At 44.8% G+C, this 24,257-nt stretch overlaps 1 protein-coding gene across 1 annotated transcript; it reads left to right on the forward strand.

Annotated features, from left to right (window-relative positions):
• Window positions 1–8,762: 8,762 nt before the first annotated feature.
• On the forward strand, window positions 8,763–13,406 carry LOC123060687 (inactive TPR repeat-containing thioredoxin TTL3). Its single transcript, XM_044483506.1, has 7 exons — window positions 8,763–9,814; window positions 10,449–10,644; window positions 10,731–10,915; window positions 11,063–11,396; window positions 11,476–11,680; window positions 12,643–12,749; window positions 12,841–13,406. The coding sequence occupies exons 1-7, from the start codon at window positions 8,976–8,978 to the stop codon at window positions 12,991–12,993; spliced, it is 2,019 nt and encodes a 672-aa protein (XP_044339441.1). The 5' UTR covers window positions 8,763–8,975; the 3' UTR covers window positions 12,994–13,406.
• Window positions 13,407–24,257: the final 10,851 nt, after the last annotated feature.

A 24,257-nucleotide genomic window follows, 5' to 3' on the forward strand; every position in this document is an offset into this window, starting at 1 on the left:
ACGATGATGGAGATCATGATGATGGAGATCATGGTGTCATGCCGGTGATGATGATGATGATGATGATGATGATGATCATGGCGCCCCGAAGATGGAGATCAAAAGGAGCAAAAATGATATTGGCCATATCATGTCACTATTTGATTGCATGTGATATTTATCCTGTTTTACATCTTATTTGCTTAGAATGACAGTAGCTTAAATAAGATGATCCCTCGCAATAATTTCAAGGAAGTGTTCCCCCTAACTGTGCACCGTTGCGAAGGTTCGTTGTTTCGAAGCACCACGTGATGATCGGGTGTGATAGATTCTAACGTTCGAGTACAACGGGTGTAAGCCAGATTTACACACGTAATACACTTAGGTTGACTTGACGAGCCTAGCATGTACAGACATGGCCTCGAAACACGGAAGACCGAAAGATCGAACATGAGTCGTATAGAAGATACGATCAACATGAAGATGTTCACCGATGATGACTTGTCCGTCTCACGTGATGATCGGACACGGCCTAGTTGACTCGGATCATGTATCACTTAGATGACTAGAGGGATGTCTGTCTGAGTGGGAGTTCATTAAATAATTTGATTAGATGAACTTAATTATCATGAACTTAGTATAAAATCTTTACAATATGTCTTGTAGATCAAATGGCCCATGCTAATGTTGTCCTCAACTTCAACGCGTTCCTAGAGAAAACCAAGCTGAAAGACGATGGTAGCAACTATACGGGAACTTGAGGATCATCCTCATAGCTGCCAAGAAAGCATATGTCCTTGAAGCACCGCTAGGTGAAGCACCAGTCCCAGCAAACCAAGACATTATGAACGTTTGGCAGTCCCGTGTTGATGATTACTCCCAGGTTTAGTGCGGCATGCTTTACAGCTTAGAACCGGGCTTCGAAAAGCATTTCGAGCAGCACGGAGCATATGAGATGTTCCAAGAGCTGAAAATGGTTTTCCAAGCTCATGCCCGGGTCGAGAGATATGAAGTCTCCGACAAGTTCTACAGTTGTAAGATAGAGGAGAATAGTTCCGTCAATGAGCACATACTCAAAATGTCTGGGTTACACAACCGCTTGTCTCAGCTGGGAGTTAATCTCCCGGATGACGCGATCGTTGACAGAATCCTTCAGTCGCTTCCACCGAGCTACAAGAGCTTTGTGATGAACTTCAATATGCAGGGGATGGAGAAAACCATTCCTGAGGTATATTCGATGCTGAAATCAGCGGAGGTGGAAATCAAAAAGGAACATCAAGTGTTGATGGTGAATAAAACCACTAAGTTCAAGAAAGGCAAGGGTAAAAAGGATTTCAAGAAAGACGGCAAGGGAGTTGCCGCGCCCAGCAAGCAAGCTGCCGGGAAGAAGCCAAAGAATGGACCCAAGCCTGAGACTGAGTGTTTTTATTGCAAGGGAAGTGGTCACTGGAAGCGGAACTGCCCCAAGTACTTAACGGACAAGAAGGCCGGCAACACCAAAGGTATATGTGATATACATGTTATTGATGTGTACCTTACCAGTACTCGTAGTAGCTCCTGGGTATTTGATACCGGTGTGGTTGCTCATATTTGTAACTCAAAACAGGAGTTGCGGAATAAGCGGAGACTGGCGAAGGACAAGGTGACGATGCGCGTCGGAAATGGTTCCAAGGTCGATGTGATCGACGTTGGCACGCTACCTCTACATTTACCTACGTGATTAGTTTTAAAACTCAATAATTGTTATTTAGTGCCAGCTTTGAGCATGAACATTGTATCAGGATCTCGTTTAATACGAGATGGCTACTCATTTAAATCCGAGAATAATGGTTATTCTATTTATATGAGAGATATGTTTTATGGTCATGCCCCGCTGGTCAATGGTTTATTCTTAATGAATCTCGAATGTAATGTTACACATATTCATAGTGTGAATACCAAAAGATGTAAGGTTGATAATGATAGTCCCACATACTTGTGGCACTGCCGCCTTGGTTACATTGGTGTCAAACGCATGAAGAAGCTCCATGCAGATGGACTTTTGGAGTCTCTTGATACGAATCATTTGACACGTGCGAACCATGCCTCATGGGTTAAATGACCAAGACTCCATTCTCCGGAACAATGGAGCAAGCAACCAACTCATTGGAAATCATACATACTGATGTGTGCGGTCCAATGAGCGTTGAGGCTCGCGGTGGCTATCGTTATGTCCTCACCCTCACTGATGACTTAAGTAGATATGGGTATGTCTACTTAATGAAACACAAGTCTGAAACCTTTGAAAGGTTCAAGGAATTTCAGAGTGAGGTTGAAAATCAACGTGACAGGAAAATAAAGTTCTTACAATCAGATCGTGGAGGGGAATATTTGAGTCACGAATTTGGCACACACTTAAGGAAATGTAGAATCATTTCACAACTCACGTCGCCTGGAACACCTTAGCGCAATGGTGTGTCCGAACGTCGTAATCACACTCTATTGGATATGGTACGATCTATGATGTCTCTTACCGATCTACCGCTCTCATTTTGAGGCTATGCTTTAGAGACTGCCGCATTCACTTTAAATAGGGCTCCGTCGAAATCCGTTGAGACGACACTATATGAATTATGGTTTGGGAAGAAACCTAAGTTGTCGTTTCTAAAAGTTTGGGGATGCGATGTTTATGTCAAGAAACTTCAACCTGAAAAGCTCAAACCCAAGTCGGAAAAATGCGTCTTCATAGGATACCCTAAGGAAACCATTGGGTATACCTTCTACCTCTTATCCGAAGGCAAGATCTTTGTTGCCAAGAACGGATCCTTTCTAGAGAAAGAGTTTCTCTCAAAAGAAGTAAGTGGGAGGAAAGTAGAACTTGATGAAGTATTGCCTCTTGAACCGGAGAGTGGCGCAACTCAAGAAAATGTTTCTGAGGTGCGTGCACCGACTAGAGAGGAAGTTGATGATGATGATCAGAAAACTTTAGATCAAGTTGCTACTGAACTTTGTAGGTCCACAAGGACACGTTCGGCACCAGAGTGGTACGGCAACCCTGTCCTGAAAATCATGTTGTTAGACAAAGGTGAACCTTCGAACTATGAAGAAGCAATGGCGGGCCCAGATTCCGACAAATGGCTGGAAGCCATGAAATCCGAGATAGGATCCATGTATGAAAACGAAGTATGGACTTTGACTGACTTGCCCGATGATCGGCGAGCCATAGAAAATAAATGGATCTTTAAGAAGAAGACAGACGCGGATGGTAATGTGACCATCTATAAGGCTCGGCTTGTCGCTAAAGGTTATCGACAAGTTCAAGGGGTTGACTACAATGATACTTTCTCACCCGTAGCGAAGCTGAAGTCCGTCCGAATCATGTTAGCAATTGCCGCATTCTATGATTATGAGATATGGCAAATGGACATCAAAACGACATTCCTTAATGGTTTCCTTAAAGAAGAATTGTATATGATGGTATGCAAGCTCCAACGCTCAATCTATGGGCTGGTGCAAGCATCTCGGAGTTGGAACATTCGATTTGATGAGATGATCAAAGCGTTTGGGTTTACGCAGACTTATGGAGAAGTCTGTGTTTACAAGAAAGTGAGTGGGAGCTCTGTAGCATTTCTCATATTATATGTGTATGACATACTATTGATGGGAAATGATATAGAATTCTTGGAAAGCATAAAGGCCTACTTGAACAAGTGTTTTTCAATGAAGGATCTTGGAGAAGCTGCTTATATATTAGGCATCAAGATCTATAGAGATAGATCGAGACGCCTCATTGGTCTTTCACAAAGTACGTACCTTGACAAGATATTGAAGAAGTTCAATATAGATCAGTCCAAGAAGGGGTTCTTGCCTGTATTGCAAGGTATGAGATTGAGCACGGCTCAATGCCCGACCACGACAGAAGATAGAGAAAAGATGAGTGTAGTCCCCTATGCCTCGGCCATAGGGTCTATTATGTATGCCATGCTGTGTACCAGACCTGATGTAAACCTTGCCGTAAGTTTGGTAGGAAGGTACCAAAGTAATCCCGGCTTGGAACACTGGACAGCGGTCAAGAATATCCTGAAGTGCCTGAAAAGGACTAATGATATATTTCTCGTGTATGGAGGTGACGAAGAGCTCGTTGTAAAGGGTTACGTCAATGCTAGCTTTGACACAGATCTGGATGACTCCAAGTCACAAACCAGATATGTGTATATTTTGAATGGTGGGGCAGTCAGCTGGTGTAGTTGCAAGCAAAGCGTTGTGGCGGGATCTACATGTGAAGCGGAGTACATGGCAGCCTCGAAGGCATCACAAGAAGCAATCTAGATGAAGGAGTTCATTACCGACCTAGGAGTTATTCCTAATGCGTCGGGCCCGATGACTCTCTTCTGTGACAACACTGGAGCTATTGCCCTTGTCAAGGAGCTCAGGTTTCACATGAAGACCAGGCATATCAAGCGTCGCTTGAACTCCATTCATGAAAATGTTCAAAATGGAGACAAAGATATTTGTAAAGTGCATACGGACCTGAATGTCGCAGATCCGTTGGCTAAACCTCTTCCTCGAGCAAAACATGATCAACACCACAACTCTATGGGTGTTCGATTCATCACAATGTAACTAGATTATTGACTCTAGTGTAAGTGGGAGACTGTTGGAAATATGCCTCAGAGGCAATAATAAAATGGTTATTATTATATTTCCTTGTTCATGATGATTGTCTATTATTCATGCTATAATGTGTTATCCGGAAATCGTAATACATGTATGAATACATAGACCACAACATGTCCCTAGTGAGCCTCTAGTTGACTAGCTCGTTGATCAACAAATGGTCATGGTTTCCTGACTATGGACATTGGATGTCGTTGATAACGGGATCACATCATTAGGAGAATGATGTGATGGACAAGACCCAATCCTAAGCATAGCACAAGATCGTGTAGTTCGTCTGCTAGAGCTTTTCTAATGTCAAGTACCATTTCCTTAGACCATGAGATCGTGCAACTCCCGGATACCGTAGGAGTGCTTTGGGTGTACCAAACGTCACAACGTAACTGGGTGGCTATAAAGGTGCACTACATGTATCTCCGAAAGTGTCTATTGGGTTGGCACGAATGGAGACTGGGATTTGTCACTCCGTATGACGGAGAGGTATCTCTGGGCCCACTCGGTAATGCATCATCAGAATGAGCTCATTGTGACTAAGTAGTTGGTCACGGGATCATGCATTACAGAACGAGTAAAGTGACTTGCTGGTAACGATATTGAACGAGGTATTGGGATACCGACGACCGAATCTCGGGCAAGTAACGTACCGATTGACAAAGGGAATTGTATACGGGGTTGCTTGAATCCTCGACATCGTGGTTCATCCGATGAGATCATCGAGGAGCATGTGGGAGCCAACATGGGTATCCAGATCCCGCTGTTGGTTATTGACCGGAGAGTCGTCTCGGTCATGTCTACATGTCTCCCGAACCCGTAGGGTCTACACACTTAAGGTTCGATGACGCTAGGGTTATAAGGAAGATTTGTATGTGATTACCTAATGTTGTTCGGAGTCCCGGATGAGATCCTGGACGTCACGAGGAGTTCCGGAATGGTCCGGAGGTGAAGATTTATATATGGGAAGTCATCATACGGTCACCGGAAATGTCCGGGGGTATACCGGTATTGTACCGGGACCACCGGAGGAGTTTCGGGGGTCCACCGGGAGGGTCCACCTGCCCCGGAGGGCCTTATGGGCTATAGGTGGAAGGGAACTAGCCCCAAGTGGGATGGGCGCCAAGCCCCCAGGGCCCATGCGCCTAGGGTTGGGGGGAACCCTAAAGGGGGCGCCCCCTTGGTTTGGGGGGCAAGCCCCCTCCCCCTTGGCCGCTGCCCCCCCTAGATCCCATCTAGAGGGGCCGCCCCCCTTCCCCCTTCTCCCTATAAATAGAGGGGCGAGGGGAGGGCTGCAGCACCACATCCAAGGCGCAACCCCTCCCCTCCCCAACACCTATCCTCCTCCGCAAGAGCTTGGCAAAGCCCTGCCGGAGTACTGCCACTCCATCGCCACCACGCCGTCGTGCTGCTATTGGAGCCCTCTTCCTCAACCTCTCCCTCCTCCTTGTTGGATCAAGGCGCGAAAGACGTCACTGGGCTGCACGTGTGTTGAACGCGGAGGCACCGTTGTTCGGTGTTAAGATCGGATTCGGCCGCGATCTGAATCGCTACGTGTACGACTCCTCCAACCGCGTTCTTGCAATGCTTCCGACTCGCGATCTTCAAGGGTATGAAGATGCACCCCCCTCTCTCTCGTTGCTAGCTACTCCATAGATTGATCTTGGTGATGCGTAGAATTTTTTTTAATTTCTGCAACGATCCCCAACAGTTGAGACTTAGCCATATCTACACCGATCCTTTGTGGGACGTGCTTTTGTCGACTATTACATACAATAGTCATTCCTCTAGTATTTCCAAACATGTTCTTTATATCGCATAAACAAGCTACCTTTGTATCTGGTACCTTTGAGCTTTTTTGTTTCAAGTGTCTTTGGGATTTTGTATTTCTAAGAGGCTTACTCAACAATCTGGTACCTTCCGGTGCTGCACACTTCTTGGAACATTTGTTTCGCTTCCTACTGTTCAAATTTTGAACATGTATGGTAAAACCAAGAATCTTCTTTCGGGGCTAGCAAGCTAGCTACATTTTTAGTAACTGCCAGATTTATGCTCTTTCCAAAAATAGATCCCATACATCATTTGATGGGTGCATGTTTAGGAACCACTTGGTCATATCTTTGAGAGCAGAAACTTAAGGGTTTGAAGGCCAATATCCTTCCTTTTCTTGAACCCTTGCTTAGTGCTCCATCTCTCTTTACTTTCCCCTACCTTTGTGTATCTGTGTGTGTGAGAGAGAGATCATATGGGTTCTTGAGATAGTTGGTTGAGGTCTTTCGAGGATTTCATCTAAGAAAATTTGATTTGCTTGTAACTATTGGTGGGTATACGCCTCCTATATGGTTAGAAGTCACTTGAGAGCCTTGAAGGTGTGAAGGGATCAAGAGTATGTGCAAGGCACGAGGATCTCTTTCTTTGTGCAATATCAACCCTAGTGAGTTTCCTTAGCGGTTGCCATGGTGGAATAGGAGGCCAAGGTTCTTGGAGCATTCGAGGTTTATTGTGATTAGCCTTAGTGGTCGATCTTTGTAATCATTTGGTTGAGATATTTGTGGTCTTCGAAATATGAAGTGTTAAAGTATTCAAACCATAAGAAAACATCGTCACGTCAAATGTGTTTGCAATATCTTTTCATCCCGGGAAAACATCACCATCATCAAATGTGTTTACAATATCTTTTCATACTCCTACTTTTACAAGTTTCACTATCCATATTCGTGCTTTTGTTGTAAACTTGCATGTTTATGCTCGCTGAGGAACCTTGATATAAAAGCTAAATACTTGGCAACTACAAAATGGAGTAGAATTTCCAATATGTCTTTTCACCCCCTCCAAAACACAAAAATCCTACAAAACACACATAAATTCATCATGTTAGGTTTATACTAAAGCTTGTTCAAACCATTGGTCTTTGTTGCTCTGTGTTGATCAAGCTAGATTTTGTTCTTTCATATTGGTTTTTCATGGGACCCTCGTATTTGTTGACAAGACGGTTTGTATGCTCAAGCAAATTAGCAAAAAAGCACCCTCATCGAGTCATCGTATACGAGTGTTGCACACCTCCCAAAGCAAGCAATACTATTAAGCCCAAATATCATTCATATCAACATTCCTTGAAGCCTTTAGGTATTCAACTTTTGTCAAATTTCTTGAAAAGACAGCCAGTGTACACATGTAAGCCTAGACACAAGCGTTACTCATTGATATCACCGAAGCAACGCATACGCTAGCTCATTGTGAGTTTCATGCTATTCTACACTTGTCGTGTTACTTGAAAAGTTGGGCAGTTTTCTCAGTGTGCTTTGTAAAGCACCTTCTCGGAATAGTGTCCTACAAGGAACCTTCCCTGGATGCATCTGGCGCTCATCGTGTTCTACAAGGAACCTTCCCTAGACACACCTGGTGCTCATCTATCCCAGGCGACCAACGCCTGCATGCTTCTCTCTCATTTGAACGATACGACTTTTGTCAACTCACTTGAAAAGTCGCCTGGTATGCTTACGCGGTCAAGATGACGGCCCACAGATACGAGCGGCGATCGCAGAAACGAGGCGAACAACAACCATCAGTAGCACTTTAGATATATCTTTCTTCTATCATTGACCACCTAGCTATTCGATATCCCTCCGCCGATCGGAAAGGTCAGCGGTGCGGTGCGTACGTAGCCGGCGTGCGCGAGGAAGCAACCGGCCCAAAGATACGAATGACGATGCTCGTCGAGTCGAAATGGTCAAACATATCTACACTGATTTTGCATTCACATGTCCCAAAGATACGAGTGACGATGCTCGTCGAGCCAGAATGGTCAAACATATTTGAAACCGACCTTTACAATTCACCTTTTTCACGGAATGCCGAGTCGTTTGACATTTTGTATGTTCGATTGAAAAGTCACTGTAATTCTTATTGACAGTGCCACGAATGCAAAATTGGGAATCAAAAATCAACCGCAGCTGCATAGGAAGTGCGTTTGACCTCCTCCTGGCGGCAGGAAGAAATCTTTCTCTTCCCTGGGCGCGCTAGGCCTCCTTCTCTTTTCATTTTCACTCCACCGCGCGGCGCCGCTGCGGCGCTGTTTACTGCCCCCCCTCCTCGCCCCAAATCTACCCTCCCCTCCCCTCCCCTCCCGCAGCGCTCCACTCCCACCCCCGCCCGCCCGCCCGCTCGCCCGCTCGCCTTCATCATTCCTTGCTTGCGCCCTCCCCTCCCCTCCCCATTTCACGAGATCCCCATCCCCATCTCCGCCTCCACCTCCCCCGGCCAGGCCGCCGCCCCATGCTGCATTAGCGGCCGAGATCTGAGCGCGCGCGCGGGCAGGCAGGCAGGCAGGCAGGCAGGTGCTCCGCGGAATGGCCAGCCGCCCGCCGGCGCCAATGCCGGACACGCTCTCCGACGCCTTCGCCGCCGCCGTGCTCCTCTCCTCCAACGACAAGCCCGACACGCTCCCGCCGGGCCGCCTCTCGCCCGTCTCCCCGCTCCCTCACTCCTCCTCCAAGCACCACCACCACCACCACACCCCGAGCTCCTCCTCGGGCTCCTCCGGCTCCGTCTCCCGGGCGCCCGCCTTCGCCTCGCGCCGGAGCCACTCCGGGGAGATCCCGCTCCCCTCCGACGGGCCCCCGCGGGGCGCGCGCCCGGGCCACCGCCGCACCGGCTCCGGCCCCCTCATCTTCACCTCCGGCTCCACCTCCAGCTCCGCCACCTCGCCGCTCACCAACGCGCTCCCCGCGGGGAACATCTGCCCCACCGGCCGCCTCGCCAAGCCGCTGCCTTCCTTCTCCGCGGCCTCCACCCCGCCGCCCCCGGCCCCTCCCCGCGCCATCCGCCACGACGTGCTCGGCTCCGGCACCGGCAACTACGGCCACGGGAGCATCATGCGCTCGCGCAGCGGCGGCGTCGCCCCCGAGGAGGACGCCAACGTCAGGCGGGCCATGTCCAGCGCCGACCCGGAGGAGCTCAAGAGGGCCGGGAACGAGCAGTACAAGAAGGGCTACTTCGAGGAGGCGCTCAGGCTCTACGACCGCGCGCTCGCCCTCTGCCCGGACAATGCTGCATGCCGGGGCAACCGGGCCGCCGCGCTCACGGGGCTCCGCCGCTTCGGCGACGCCATCAAGGAGTGCGAGGAGGCCGTGCGGATCGATCCGTTGTACGGACGCGCGCACCAACGGCTCGCCTCGCTCCACATAAGGTGAAAGAATTGCTTGCTCTTAGATCTGCGGGGCTACCGCGAAATCATTATCCTTCTTGGCGCTCTCACTGTCGGTCGGCGAAAACAACTCAATTTTTTTTATACGTCACGTAAGATTATTTGCTCCGGCGATCTGAATAAATATGGTTTGCCCCCCCACACAGACCACAATGTAGCAGTAACACGAAAGCGAATTTGCTATTTTTAGTAGGGCTTACAAAACACACATGTGCATGCATGAAGTGTTTATTTCATTATTGGCTGGTAACGGAAGGCGATTTGTACAGTGGGCACACGTTTTCTCTAACTTTATTTCGGAAATGCTTTGACGAGTTGGCATCCATATATATGGAGACTGATTGATCTGAAATGGACACTGCTTTATGTGCCCCTGGATTTCCCTCCTTGGCATGAAAATATCTGCTCCTCCAGTTCCGCGAGAATCAGAAATAGCTGAATTTGGAAGAAAACGTAAATGGCAACGATGGGTACACGGATGTGCCCCTTTTTGCTATAGTTAGTAAATCGGTCAACACTAGTTACTACCTAGATTCATCACTGGTACCAGATTAAGTGAACCTTGAATTCTTCAGCTGTGCAAGTTATTCATCTGAAGGATCTTACTGAATTGCAGGTTGGGACACCTTGAGGATGCCCAGAGGCACCTTTCCCTGGCAACCCCACAGCCTGACCTCCTAGAGCTGCACAAATTACAAACAGTGGAAAAGCACCTGGGCAGATGCCTCGATTCGCGGAAGGTCGGGGACTGGAAGAATGTGCTTAGGGAATGTGATGCCGCCATTGCGGCTGGAGCTGACTCATCTGCTCTGGTATGACTCTGCCTGTTATCCAATCTGATATTGACTAGCGATTTCTTTAGCAGAGAGTATATACTTATGTGATTCACCTCTTGCAGCTCTTTGCCGCACGAGCAGAGGCTCTTCTCCGGCTCAATCAGCTCGATGAGGCTGATATGGCCATCTCCAGTGCTTCCAAATTGGATTATTCATCTTCCTGCATCTCAGACACTAAATTCTGTGGCTTCTTTGCCAATGCATATCTCTATTACGCACATGCCCAAGTTGACATCGCATTGGGAAGGTAATTCAGTGATTACTCATTATACTCGCACAAATAAGAGCATGTGAGTGTAGCTTGAAAAACAACTTTGTTCAAAGCGTTTTGTCTTGGCAGGTAAACTCATCGGTTGCCTGTTATAGCTCTGCCCTTACATGATTTGTTTTGCAGGTTCGATCATGCTGTCTCTTCAGCTGACAAGGCCCGAATAATAGACCCAAGAAATGTGGAAGTGATAACAATGCATACCAATGTGAAAGCTGTAGCAAGAGCACGATCTCTAGGGAACGAGCTATTTAAATCTGGAAAACTTTCAGAAGCTTGCATAGCTTATGGCGAAGGGCTCAAACATCACCCTGTAAATCCAGTCCTTCACTGCAACAGGGCAGCTTGCAGGTTCAAGCTAGGGCAGTGGGAGAAGTCTATTGAGGATTGTAATGAAGCCCTCATGATTCAACCCAACTATACCAAGGCTCTGCTGAGGCGTGCAGCTTCCTATGTCAAGGTAGCATATTGTTTATCTTTCTTGCCTTTTCTGATTTAGAATTGAAAAACTCAGAAATCGTTGCGCATTTGGTGTTTAGATGGAGCGATGGGCTGAATCATTGAAGGATTATGAGGTTCTCAGAAGGGAACTCCCAGGTGACACTGAGGTTGCTGAGGCCTATTTCCATGCTCAGGTTGCCCTCAAGTCGTCTCAGGGTGAGGAGGTATCTAACTTGAAGTTTGGAGGAGAGGTTGAAGCAGTTACAGGAATGGAACAATTCCAGATGGCTACTTCCTTGCCAGGTTTGTCTTATTCGCTGATGTCCTTCGTTTGAAAATGCCACTTCATGTCTTTTTTGGTCAGCACCATTTGCTAATTTGTTATAACCTTATAACACATACAGTTACTGAAAATAATGACAAACTATTATGTACTCACTCCGTCCCATAATATAAGACTGTTTTTTGCAAGGGAGTACTTAATGTAGAGTTCCTGAAATAATGAGACATTAAACACATTCCTTAAAATAAAGCATAAAACAGTAAGATTGTCATGTAAGCCTTGCATTTGATAATCGACACATTGATTCGGCCGTTCTTGAAAACAGTTAGTGGGTTATGGCAAATATTAGTGAAATGCGAAAATGGTGCCCCTTGATAAATCATGTTTCTTGTCTTTTTTGCTCGCTTTGAGGGTATTTCATGGACCTATTACAAAAGGAGTGGCAGTTGGCTTAGGTGCAGAGTAACCAAACAATGAACTGGAATCCTATTTTGCCAGGTTAACCTTGCCGCTGATTTTTTTTCCTTTGGGTGAAATGGAAGGCTTTTATTAACAACCTTGCCACATACGACAAACACATTATTTACTCTCTTCTATAGAAGTTGCTGCTTCTCAAGAATGAGCAATCCCGTTTGATCATTTTGATTAACCTTGCATCTTGGGAGTGTTTTGCTGCTTCTGCTTGTATCTTGCGCCTGCAGTTTATGATGTTGACTTGCAGACGAGCAGCATTTTACAGTACACTAGTACTGCAATCTTGACTTTTGTTGATAGGTATGAGGTTGTACCACGAGTTGGTAGTACTTATTACTGTTTAGTGCGTTGCAAGCAAACCTTCACGTGGCCTTTGTTTTGCTGGCACTGTACCATGGCTATTCTTTTGGAAGTCTGCACTTTTACCTTGCTCTCTCTATCTTGTAGCAGCGGTGAAAGTTGTTAGTTTTTATTTAATCTGATGCACTGTCATTTGATGGTTTTGCAGGTGTTTCGGTTGTCCATTTCATGACTCATTCGAATCAGCAGTGCTGCAAAATTTCCCCATTTGTCAATGCACTGTGTACCAAATACCCATCTGTTAATTTCCTCAAGGTAACTGATTGAGTCAAATGGTTGATCCTTGTCACCTTGCTTGCTATCTCTGGCCTATTCTTGACATATACTATTCTCTTATTTTACTTAGGTGGATGTAAATGAGAGCCCTGCCGTTGCGCGCGCAGAGAATGTGAGGACAGTTCCAACATTCAAAATCTACAAGAACGCCATAAGAGTGAAGGAGATGATCTGCCCCAGCCAACAGCTGCTGGAGTATTCAGTGAGGCATTACGGGACTTAGGCCAAGAAGCCGATGACTTCGACGTTTCTTCGCGCCTTGAGCTCCCCTCGAGCAAACCGTGGGCAGTGGGCTAAACCGGAGGGAGGTCCAGAGCAGAGCCAGTGAAGGTAATCTTTGATGATGAGGGCAGCGAAGCATGAAAGAAGACCAGAGAGAAGAGCAACTTCCTCTGATCTTTTTTCCATCCGAACCGCCCTTCCAAGTCGCATTTCGCCACCCTTTTCCCCCATTTGTTGATTACCAACTTGTTTTTATTCTTTTCATTTGTCCCGTGCGTACATCATTGTTGCCGAATTCCATCCTTTAGAAACCAAAAAACATTATCTTCCGACTATTGGAAGAGCGACTGTAAATTTTTTACTTTCATGTTTACCAGACCAGACAACCCAAGGAAAGAAAAAGTATAGATGCCATTTGTACTCTTGAAATTTGATAGTGTAATATGCAAGTCTTAAGCCTCCATATCTCGACATGATCAGTAGATCAAGTACATGCTATGTACTCCCTCTGTAATAAGAGCGTTTAGATCACTACAGAGGGAGCAGTATGGAAGAAATGTCCATTGTCCAAGCAGATGGGTCAACGATCGGTTTTGGCCAGCGTTGGGTTGGGGTAATTTAGGGCATCTCCAATACCGTGCATCAAAACAGGACGGACTTTGTGGACATCAGATAGTGGGGCGACCATCCAACTCAATGCACCAAAATTTCACCCTTTTCCCCTGAAAAAATAATAGAATAAAACTAAACCAAATGTCTGCCGCATGGGCCCACTTGCCGTGCGGGCTCACTTTGAATCATCGATCAATATCAATTCAACCATACATTTAAATCCTATAAAAGCGCCGGATGTTCAATAAGTTCTTAAATTCATTGATTTGAAATTCAACCATACTCCTTGAAAGCGGTCTTCATCTCAAGCTTTCTCTCCTCGAGCTTGACCATCTTCATCAACACATGTTGTTCCCCCAAATAATCTGCCCCTTGAGCTTCATCTAACAATGTGCTAATGTGAAGGCCCTGTCCTCCATCCTTTGGTATATCGCGGCAGCACGTCCAGGATATACAATGACGTGATCATCAAGTTGCAACATTGGGTGAATCAAAGAATTGACCAACACATAGAGCAACAAGAAGCGATCTCCATCACTGATGCGTCCGTTGGCCACATTCTTTCCACTTGTGCAATCGGATTGTAACACTTCATGAAGACGTTTGAAATGGTGTACCACCCATGGAGTAACGACTTCACACTGCAATCATGGATCATATCCAAATTGTAGTGCGCGTAGTGCCTGTGCTCATGAAACCAAGAATGCACATGCTACCAAAATATCGTGCCATTTTGCTTCACGCCTACAAACTCCGCACTTGTGGCCAACTATGCGTCGCACGAGAATGCACTCTCCCTCAGCGAGTCCCCTTGCCATCGTGCTTGCTTCATTTTAAACAAGGATAAAATAAAAAATATATTCTCAATGGCATTTGGTCGAACACTTCTGGGCGTGGTGTCCGCCATGGATGGTGTCGGTAGGGGGCAGACGAGTCGAGGGGTGCAACAACGGCGAAGTACAAAGCACCTGAGTGGAGCAACGGTGGTCCGACAAGAACTGGGCGGCGGCTGGAGTGGTGTAAAGGCGATGGCAGTCTTAGGCGAATACAAAGCAGGAAGGGAGGAACAGAGTGGGAAAAAAGGGTCCGAGAGGGGGTTTTGGGTGGGCCTTGTATGCCAGAGTCCAACATTACGGGCGTCCGGACTCCCCCAAACGTCGCATAAGTTTGTTTTCTGAGTTGGTGGAATTCGGACGTGCAGTCTGGTTCACAAACGTTTGATGCACGGCGTTGGACGACACAAAGTGTCCGAAACATGTTGCCTGAATGCTTGGCGGGGTAGGAGATACCCTTTACCTGTAGTAGGTCCCTGAAAAGTGAAGAGAGGCATTGCATGTTAGGTTAAACATGGCTCCAAATCTGGAGGAAACAATTATTGTGGCATGGCATATGGCCTCGCAGCTTGCCGTGCATTGGATCCCTCCCCTGTGTTGACCGTTTTGTTAGTTGTTTCGCTAGCGCCAGGTGGACCAGGTAATCCATCCACGAGGCCGACACGTTCACGCCTAGCCCCTGGCTCTGGCTGGCCGGTGTGTTGAGAGCCGTCGTTTTGGCATCTCCTCTCGGCCAGATCGGCACGCACTCCTCCTCCCTATCGCTGTCACCGGCGGCGCCAGGTCGTGTGCCCGTGATGCGTATGGGTATTTTGTTGGGCACCACCAGAAAGGAAAAGAATGTTGATTCTATATAAGTCAAGTTATTAACTGTCTAAAGAGTAAAGACGATGCCTCACAAACTTGTACTGCTCCTCAAGATGAGAAAAGCCCTTCGTCTGGTTGCTCAAAAAAAAAGAAGAAGAAGAGAAAAGCCCTTCGTCTAGGCGGGCGCCCATGCCTAGTTAGGAAGCAACTTCTACCACGGCTGACACATTATCTCCCGCAAAGACCAAGGACCCCTTCCGAAGAGAAGTTGACCGACGGGGATGTCTCAAGAAGAAATTCTAGAATTGTAGCCTCCCAAATCAATGTACCTGCAAGTTCCAAGCCCGGCCAGCTCCATGACGCTCGCCGATGACGGCACAAGGCGAAGTCGAGCCCCGTACGCGAGTAGATCGTAGTCTGTCTCCGAGGGGCGGTTAGGCCCGAAACCTCCTATCTATCGCATTCTGCCACAGAAAATGACGATGGTTCACAGAAGACGCCGAACTAACGGGCGACCCATTCGCATTGCCGAGCTGGTAGCAAACCCCCGCGACGGCCCAAAAAAATCCTGAAAAATGCTGGCCGCTAGCGTCGAATCGAATTCGCGACGTGTGACTCGCCAGTGCGTGTCCCAAGACACTGGAGCTGATGACAATCTATGATTAACTAGCAAACATGTCCATAAAGATAAAAATAGCACACGATGTTACCATTCGGACGTGATCAAATCGGAGGGGATGGGCTCCCGCTCCTGCATGTTGAGGATCTCGATGCTCGTCGCCATGTAAAGCATGTCAAACTCTTAGATAGCCGTTAAAGGGATGCACTAATGTTACCATGTGCTAACATACAACGGCAATTGGTATCTCATCAGATCATAACAAAATTTAACGAACAAACCACACATCACAACAAACATGGGGAGCCAATATGCATTAAAAATTCCTCAAATACTCATTTTTTTGCCTTTCTGTAGTAAAAGAAAAAGGGAAAACACATGATGGTAAGCAAATAAAATACTTACATGATTTAGAATTATATGGAAAGTTCGCCATATATAAAATCAAGCAAAATTGAATTATCTTTGTCACTCTGGGAATTAATAAAAAAAAGAATGTAGCACTGCAATTAGTCCTGGCCATGGGCAGCCCGGCCCGGCCGGCCCAACCCGAAAAAGCCCGACCTTGTCCACGGGCCGGGCTCGGGCCTAGGTTTTGAGTCCAATGGCCGGGCTGGGCCAGGCCTAGGCCCGTCATTTTTGCCGTTTAAGGAAGAGGCCCGGCCCGTGGCCCGAGGCCCGACAGGCTTTTAGCATGATGGGCCGGGCTCGGGCTCGATTTTTAGGCCCGACAGCCAGGCCAGGCCAGGCTCGGGCCTGGGTTTTTTGCGTCGGGCTTTGGTTGGCCCGGCCCGGCCTGAGGGATGGCCAGGTATAACTGCAATAACACACTCCAAGGCAAATAACAATCAACGGACTTATTTCTCCTTTGTAGTTGTACTGTTCAACAAAGAAGTAGTACTTACAATATCCACAATAACTGATTCATCCAAGAAATGTGTTCCCAGAAATTTTATATACCAAATGGTACCCCGCGTGTTGCTACGAAAACTTTTAATAAATAATTCGATGTTTAACAACATGAGAAAGTTTATGAAACATAGTATGCGTAGATGTGAAGAATTTTGTTTGGAAGAAATATTGTTTCGAGTAAGTATTTAAAGGAAATTTAACGAAAAACCAAAAATAAGTGTGATTTTTGTTCTGTTAATTTCATCACCTTGACAATATATCAACGAGGCGATATGAGGTGAAATTAACGTTGCGTAGAGACAGTGGAGATATCTCAACCCTTGGCTAAACCTAAAACAACGATATCAACTATAGATTTGCATTCATTTTAAAAAACATAGCTTGGATAGAAAAATAAAACACGAGTTTACTCATAATTTGATTTTCTATTGAAAAAAAGAAGGCCACTTACCTAGGTTGCTCATTCACCACAATATACCTAGGTAGCTATAATTCCTTTTGTTTGTCTGGTCTCGTGCGCAACCATGCATGCCTGCCCATCAGGTGAAGTTTAGTTCCATCACAAAAAAGTCTGATTAGCTACTGGGTGTATGCAATTGGATAAAATTGGGATTAAAAGGTTGGATGAGAATATTGGGTTCTTTAAAAGGAAAAAATTGATGAGCTACCTCTTTATACGCAATCGAATCAAATTGAGATTAAAAGGATGCTTGGAACAATGGAGGTTCAAGGGAACGAAGGCATCTAATGCAATTCTCTGACCTCTAGGGAGCAAAGAGACATGTAAAAAAGGTGCAAGAGAATGGTAATGAAAAAAGACGATCGTTTGGTCTTTTAGAATCCGGAGAACGCATTAACAACACATGAAGTCTAACCAATGGTTTGACAAGGACTCGTGAAGTATGTCTGGTGTGAATCAGATGACGTCAAGACATATACAAATAGCAAAAAACACATAGGATGATGTGCCTACTTGAGAGTGCATGCGAAAAATCGTTACTGATTATTTGCGGTAGACTGCATGTGCATGAAGAATTAGTGGGAGCATACACATAAAGAGTTAATGAAAAAATATTTTTAAATGGTGGATAGTTTGCATGTCAAGATAAATAGGATAGTGAGGATGAATCTCTTAGGTATATAGGATTATTAACACAATGTTAAAGGAATTAAGTTTTTCAGTTCAACGAAAACATGACATTGCTTGTCCTCGGAGGCAGCCCTTAATGGCCTGCACAGAGAAATGCATATGTAGCTTTAAAAGGACTAAGTAATATGTAAACGTCAGCGACGGAATGGAAAATGTTGAGAAATGCAATGCATACTTGGAGGGTTCTAGAAATATGAATAATGCCGCAAGAAGCTTCTAGAATAATATGGAATATTTTAAGAGAAAGGAGGATATTTGGAAAAAGGTTCTAGGAGCTACATGAATAGCCATGGTGGAGAGATTTAGAGATAACTCTAGAATTATGGAAAGTTCTAGAGTAAGATATTTTGGTGTAATAGGAAATATATAGAAACAAGATATTTGCCACAAACACCCTACAATAAACATTGGACATGGTTCACGGCTAATAGTACATAAATCTATAAATAAGGCATATATATGGAGTTCTCTAGAATTGTGTTGTAGGACTTTGGAGGTTACCACTTGGCAATGTTCCAACCATATTGTAATCCTATAAATAGGGGTGCCACCCCTCCCATGTAAGTAGGCAAGTAAGCAAGCTATGAAGTAAGAGCTACCGAGTGAGAGAGATAGACATGTCATAGTAGTGAAGAGGTAGCCATGGAGTTGTACCAAATTATAAGTTGTGAATAATAAAGGGTTGAGTTACCAAATTGTAAGAGTGTGATCTCCCACGTTTGTGAAGGTCCTTAAGAGTGTGGGTACTAGGGCCACCACAAGACGGGTTCCTACAGTTCATCTCGGAGCTGGGGAGCCCTCAGATTTTCAACAGTTGGTATCAGAGCAGACGGCAAGGGACCGACGAAAGGAGGAGTAATAGGTTAGTGTTAGGCACTTACATTAGTCGATGCAGTCTTCGCTAAGCATGTGGTGCTTATATTGATTGGAGTCTCTAAGAGGTGCTAAGGAGACTCTACCAGAGCATAGTCTGGAACTAAGTGAAGGGTGTAGGGCATCAATTGAGATGACAGATCTCATGAGCGTAGGAAGTGTCTTGAAGAGACTCAACAACCACAACTATGGCTATTGGCAGACCTGCATGGAGTAATATATGCAAGGCTATGACCTATGGGAGGTCATTACAACCACTGATATATACTACTCCTCCAGAGAGTGCAGAAGCCTTGTGGAAGTGGCGCATCAAGGCGAGCAAGACTATGTTTGCATTGAAGAACACCATTGAGGAGGACCTAGTGGAGCATATTTGAGATGTGGAGACACCGAAGGCGGCTTGGGAGACTTTGGCAAAGTATGAGCTCACATGTATCTCACAGGGCACCCTCAGTCAGTATTTACAAAGGTAAAGTATATTTGCTGTGAGATATCCTAGTTTGATCATGAAGAGAAGATAGGTGAGGCAAGGATGAGAAGGACAATTATCCATGGCCTAATACCAGACTACAATGGGTTCATAGCCATAGTGAGAGGATGTCCAACACAACCATCTTTGGTTGAGCTAGATAATTTGTTGGCTAATTAAGAGGCGTTAGCTAAGGAGATGGGAAGGATCACCTTGAAAAAGATGAATGAATAGGAGGTGCTCTTTGTCTAAAGAAACAAAGAGAAGTCCATATTACAACCTCGAACTACATTCAAAGTCTAAAACATAACCTGAACCATGAAAGCGTCTGGTTTACAAACCTCAACTTTCAAAATCGAACAAATAACAACCCTGGGCTGGGTTTTGACATGTTTTGGCTTGTTTTGACCAGTCAAGATCCCAGTCAGCATTAAAAAGCAAAAAAGAACTTTATAATACATCACACCGAGTCGCCCCCTCCCCCGCTTCTTCCACGGGAGCCCGAGCCCTCCGCGTCCTCCTCCTCCACCCGCACGATGCCGCCCAACGACCCGGCCACCTTCCTGCCCCGCGTCGTCGGCAGCGAGCACGAGCGCCGCCACCTCCGCATGCAGTCCTACCGCCACACACGGATAAGAGCGCCACTCCTCTATGCCGCCCAACTCCCCGCTCACCTCCGTCGCCTCCCCACTTTAGCGCCGCACAACTTGGTTGTCGAAGGCGATGACCCAAGCATGCTATTTCTACCTCTTGAGCATGCGTTGGTTTTCCCTTGAAGAGGAAAGGGTGATGCAGCAAAGTAGCGTAAGTATTTCCCTCAGTTTTTGAGAACCAAGGTATAAATCCAGTAGGAGACTACACGCAAGTTGCCTAGTACCTGCACAAACAATCAAGAACCTTGCAACCAACACGATAAAGGGGTTATCAATCCCTTCACGACCACTTGCAAAAGCGAGATCTGATAAAGATAATAAGATAAATGTTTTTGGTATTTTTGTTGTATAGATTGGAAAATAAAGATTGCAAAATAATAGTAAACTAGAATTATAGATCGGAAACTTATATGATGTAGAGTAGACCCGGGGGCCATAGGTTTCACTAGTGGCTTCTCTCATGATAGCATATATTATGGTGGGTGAACAAATTACTGCCGAGCAATTGATAGAAAAGCGCATAGTTATGATGATATCTAAAGCAATGATCATGAATATAGGCATCATGTCCGTGTCAAGTAGACCAAAACGATTCTGCATCTACTACTATTACTCCACACATCGACCGCTATCGAGCATGCATCTAGAGTATTAAGTTCATAAGAACAGAGTAACGCATTAGGCAAGATGACATGATGTAGAGGGATAAACTCAAACAATATGATAAAAACCCCATTTTTTTATCCTCGACGACAACAATACAATATGTGCCTTGCTACCTCTGCTGTCACTGGGAAAGGACACCGCAAGATTGAACCCAAAGCTAAGCACTTCTCCCATTGCAAGAAAGATCAATCTAGTAGGCCAAACTAAACCGATAATCCGAAAAAACTTGCAAAGATATCAAATCATGCATATAAGAATTCAGAGAAGAACCAAATAATATTCATAGATAATCAAATTCATAAATCCACAATTCATCGGATCTCGGCAAACACACTAAAAAAGAGTATTACATCGAATAGATCTCCAAGAACATCGAGGAGAACTTTGTATTGAGAACCAAAGAGAGAGAAGAAGCCATCTAGCTAATAACTATGGACCCGAAGGTCTGTGGTAAACTACTCACACATCATCGGAGAGGCTATGGTGTTGATGTAGAAGCCCTCCGTGATCGAATCCCCCTCCGGCAGATCGCCGAAAAAGGCCCCAGATGGGATCTCACGGGTACAGAAGGTTGCGACGGTGGAAAAGTGGTTTCGTGGCTCTCCTAGATGTTTTTAGGGTACATGGGTATATATAGGCGAAAGAAGTACGTCGGTGGAGCTCCGTGGGGCCCACGAGGGTGGGGGGCCTACCCCCCTGGGCACGCCCCCTGCCTCGTGGAAGCTTCGCGGACTTCCAGACTTGCACTCCAAGTCTCCTGGGTTGCGTTTGTTCCAAGAAAGATCCTCGCGAAGGTTTCGTTCCGTTTGACATTCCTTTTCTGCACACCACTGAAATAGGCAAAAACATCAATTTGCATTGGGCCTTCGGTTAATAGGTTAGTCCCAAAAATAATATAAAAGTGCATATTAAAGCCCATTAAACATCCAAAACAGATAATATAATAGCATCGAATAATAAAAAATTATAGATAGGTTGGAGACGTATCAAGCATCCCCAAGCTTAATTCCTGCTCGTCCTCGAGTACGTAAATGATAAAAACAGAATTTTTGATGTGGAATGCTACCTAACATAATTTTCAATGTAATTTTCTTTATTGTGGCATGAATATTCAGATCCAAAAGATTCAAGACAAAAGTTTAATATTGACATAAAAACAATAATACTTCAAGCATACTAACCAAGCAATTATGTCTTCTCAAAATAACATAGCCAAAGAAAGCTCATCCCTACAAAATCATATAGTTTGGCCATGCTTCATTTTTGTCACACAAAATGCTCCCATCATGCACAACCCCGATGACAAGCCAATCAATTGTTTCATACTTTAGTGTTCTCAAACTTTTTCAACTTTCACGCAATACATGAGCGCGAGCCATGGACATAGCACTATGGGTGGAATATAATATGATGATGGAGGTTGTGCGGAGAAGACAAAAAAGGAGAAAGTCCCACATCGACGCGGCTAATCAACGGGCTATGGAGATGCTCATCAATTGATGTCAATGCAAGGAGTAGGGATTTCCATGCAACATATGCACTAGAGCTATAAATGTATGAAAGCTGAACAAAAGAAACTAAGTGGGCGTGCATCCAACTTGCTTGCTCACGAAGACCTAGGCATTTCGAGGAAGCCCATTGTTGGAATATACAAGCCAAGTTCTATAATGAAAATTCCCACTAGTATATGAAAGTGACAAAATATGAGACTCTCTATCATGAAGATCATGGTGCTACTTTGAAGCACAAGTGTGGAAAAAGGATAGTAACATTGCCCCTTCTATCTTTTTCTCTCATTTTTTGGGCCTTCTCTTTTTTTATTTGGCCTTTCTCTCTTTTTTATATTTCCTCACGGGACAATGCTCTAATAATGATGATCATCACACTTCTATTTATTTACAACTCAAAAATTACAACTCGATACTAGAACAAAATATGACTCTATATGAATGCCTCCGGTGGTGTACCGGGATGTGCAATGATTCAAGAGTGACATGTATAAAAATTATGAGCGGTGGCTTTGCCACAAATACGATGTCAACTACATGATCATGCAAGGCAATATGACAATGATGGAGCGTGTCATAAAAAATGGGACGGTGGAAAGTTGCATGGCAATATATCTCAGAATGGCTATGGAAATGCCATAATAGGTAGGTATGGTGGCTGTTTTGAGGAAGATATAAGGAGGTTTATGTGTGAAAGAGCGTATCATATCACGGGATTTGGATGCACTGGCGAAGTTTGCACCAACTCTCGAGGTGATAAAGGGCAATGCATGGTACCGAAGAGGCTAGCAACGATAGAAGGGTGAGAGTGCGTATAATCCATGGACTCAACATTAGTCATAAAGAACTCACATACTTATTGAAAAAATCTACAAGTCATCAAAACCAAGCACTATGGGCATGCTCCTAGGGGTATAGATTTGTAGGAAAAGACCACCGCTCGTCCCTGACTGCCACTCATAAGGAAGGCAATCAAAGAACAGCTCATGCTTCAAATTTGTCACACAACGGTTACCATACATGCATGCTACGGGACTTGCAAACCTCAACACAAGTATTTCTCAATTCCACAATTACTTAACTAACATGACTCTAATATCACCATCTTTATATCTCAAAACAATCATCAAGTATCAAACTTCTCATAGTATTCAATGCACTCTATATGGAAGTTTTTATTATACCCATCTTGGATGCCTATCATATTAGGACTAATTTTATAGCCAAATAAAATTACCATGCTGTTCTAAAAGACTCTCAAAATAATATAAGTGAAGCATGAGAGATCAATAATTTCTATAAAATAAAACCACCACCGTGCTCTAAAAAGATATAAGTGAAGCACTAGAGCAAAATTGTCTAGCTCAAAAGATATAAGTGAAGCACATAAAGTATTCTAATAAATTCCGATTCATGTGTGTCTCTCCCAAAAGGTGTGTACAACAAGGATGATTGTGGTAAAATAAAAAGCAAAGACTCAAATCATACAAGACGCTCCAAGCAAAACACATATCATGTGGTGAATAAAAATATAGCCTCATGTAAAGTTACTGATAGATGAAGACGAAAGAGGGGATGCCTTCCGGGACGTCCCCAAGCTTAGGCTTTTCGTTGTCCTTGAATTTTACCTTGGGGTGCATTGGGCATCCCAAAGATTAGGCTCTTGCCACTCCTTGTTCCAAAATCCATCAAATCTTTACCCCAAAACTTGAAAACTTCACAACACAAAACTCAACAGAAAATCTCATGAGCTCCATTAGTATAAGAAAACAAACCACCACTTTAATGTACTGTAATGAACTAATTATTTATTTATATTGGTGTTAATCCTACTGTATTCCAACTTCTCTATGGTTCATACCCCCGGATACTAGCCATAGATTCATCAAAATAAGAAAACAACACACGAAAAACAGAATCTGTAAAAAACAGAACAGTCTGTAGCAATCTGGAGGTTTCGAATACTTATGTAACTCCAAAAAGTATGAAAAATTAGTAAGACCTAAATAATTTGTATATTGATCTATTAAAGTTGGAATTGGTATTTTATCGCTCTCTGGTAAAAAATTAAAATTAGTCTCGTGAGCGCATACTTTCTGTTTTTTTCAGCAAGATCAAACAACAATCACCCAAGAAGATCCTAAAGGCTTTACTTGGCACAAA

The sequence above is a fragment of the Triticum aestivum genome, chromosome 3A, assembly GCF_018294505.1.
Source record: "Triticum aestivum cultivar Chinese Spring chromosome 3A, IWGSC CS RefSeq v2.1, whole genome shotgun sequence".
Lineage (NCBI taxonomy): Eukaryota > Viridiplantae > Streptophyta > Magnoliopsida > Poales > Poaceae > Triticum > Triticum aestivum.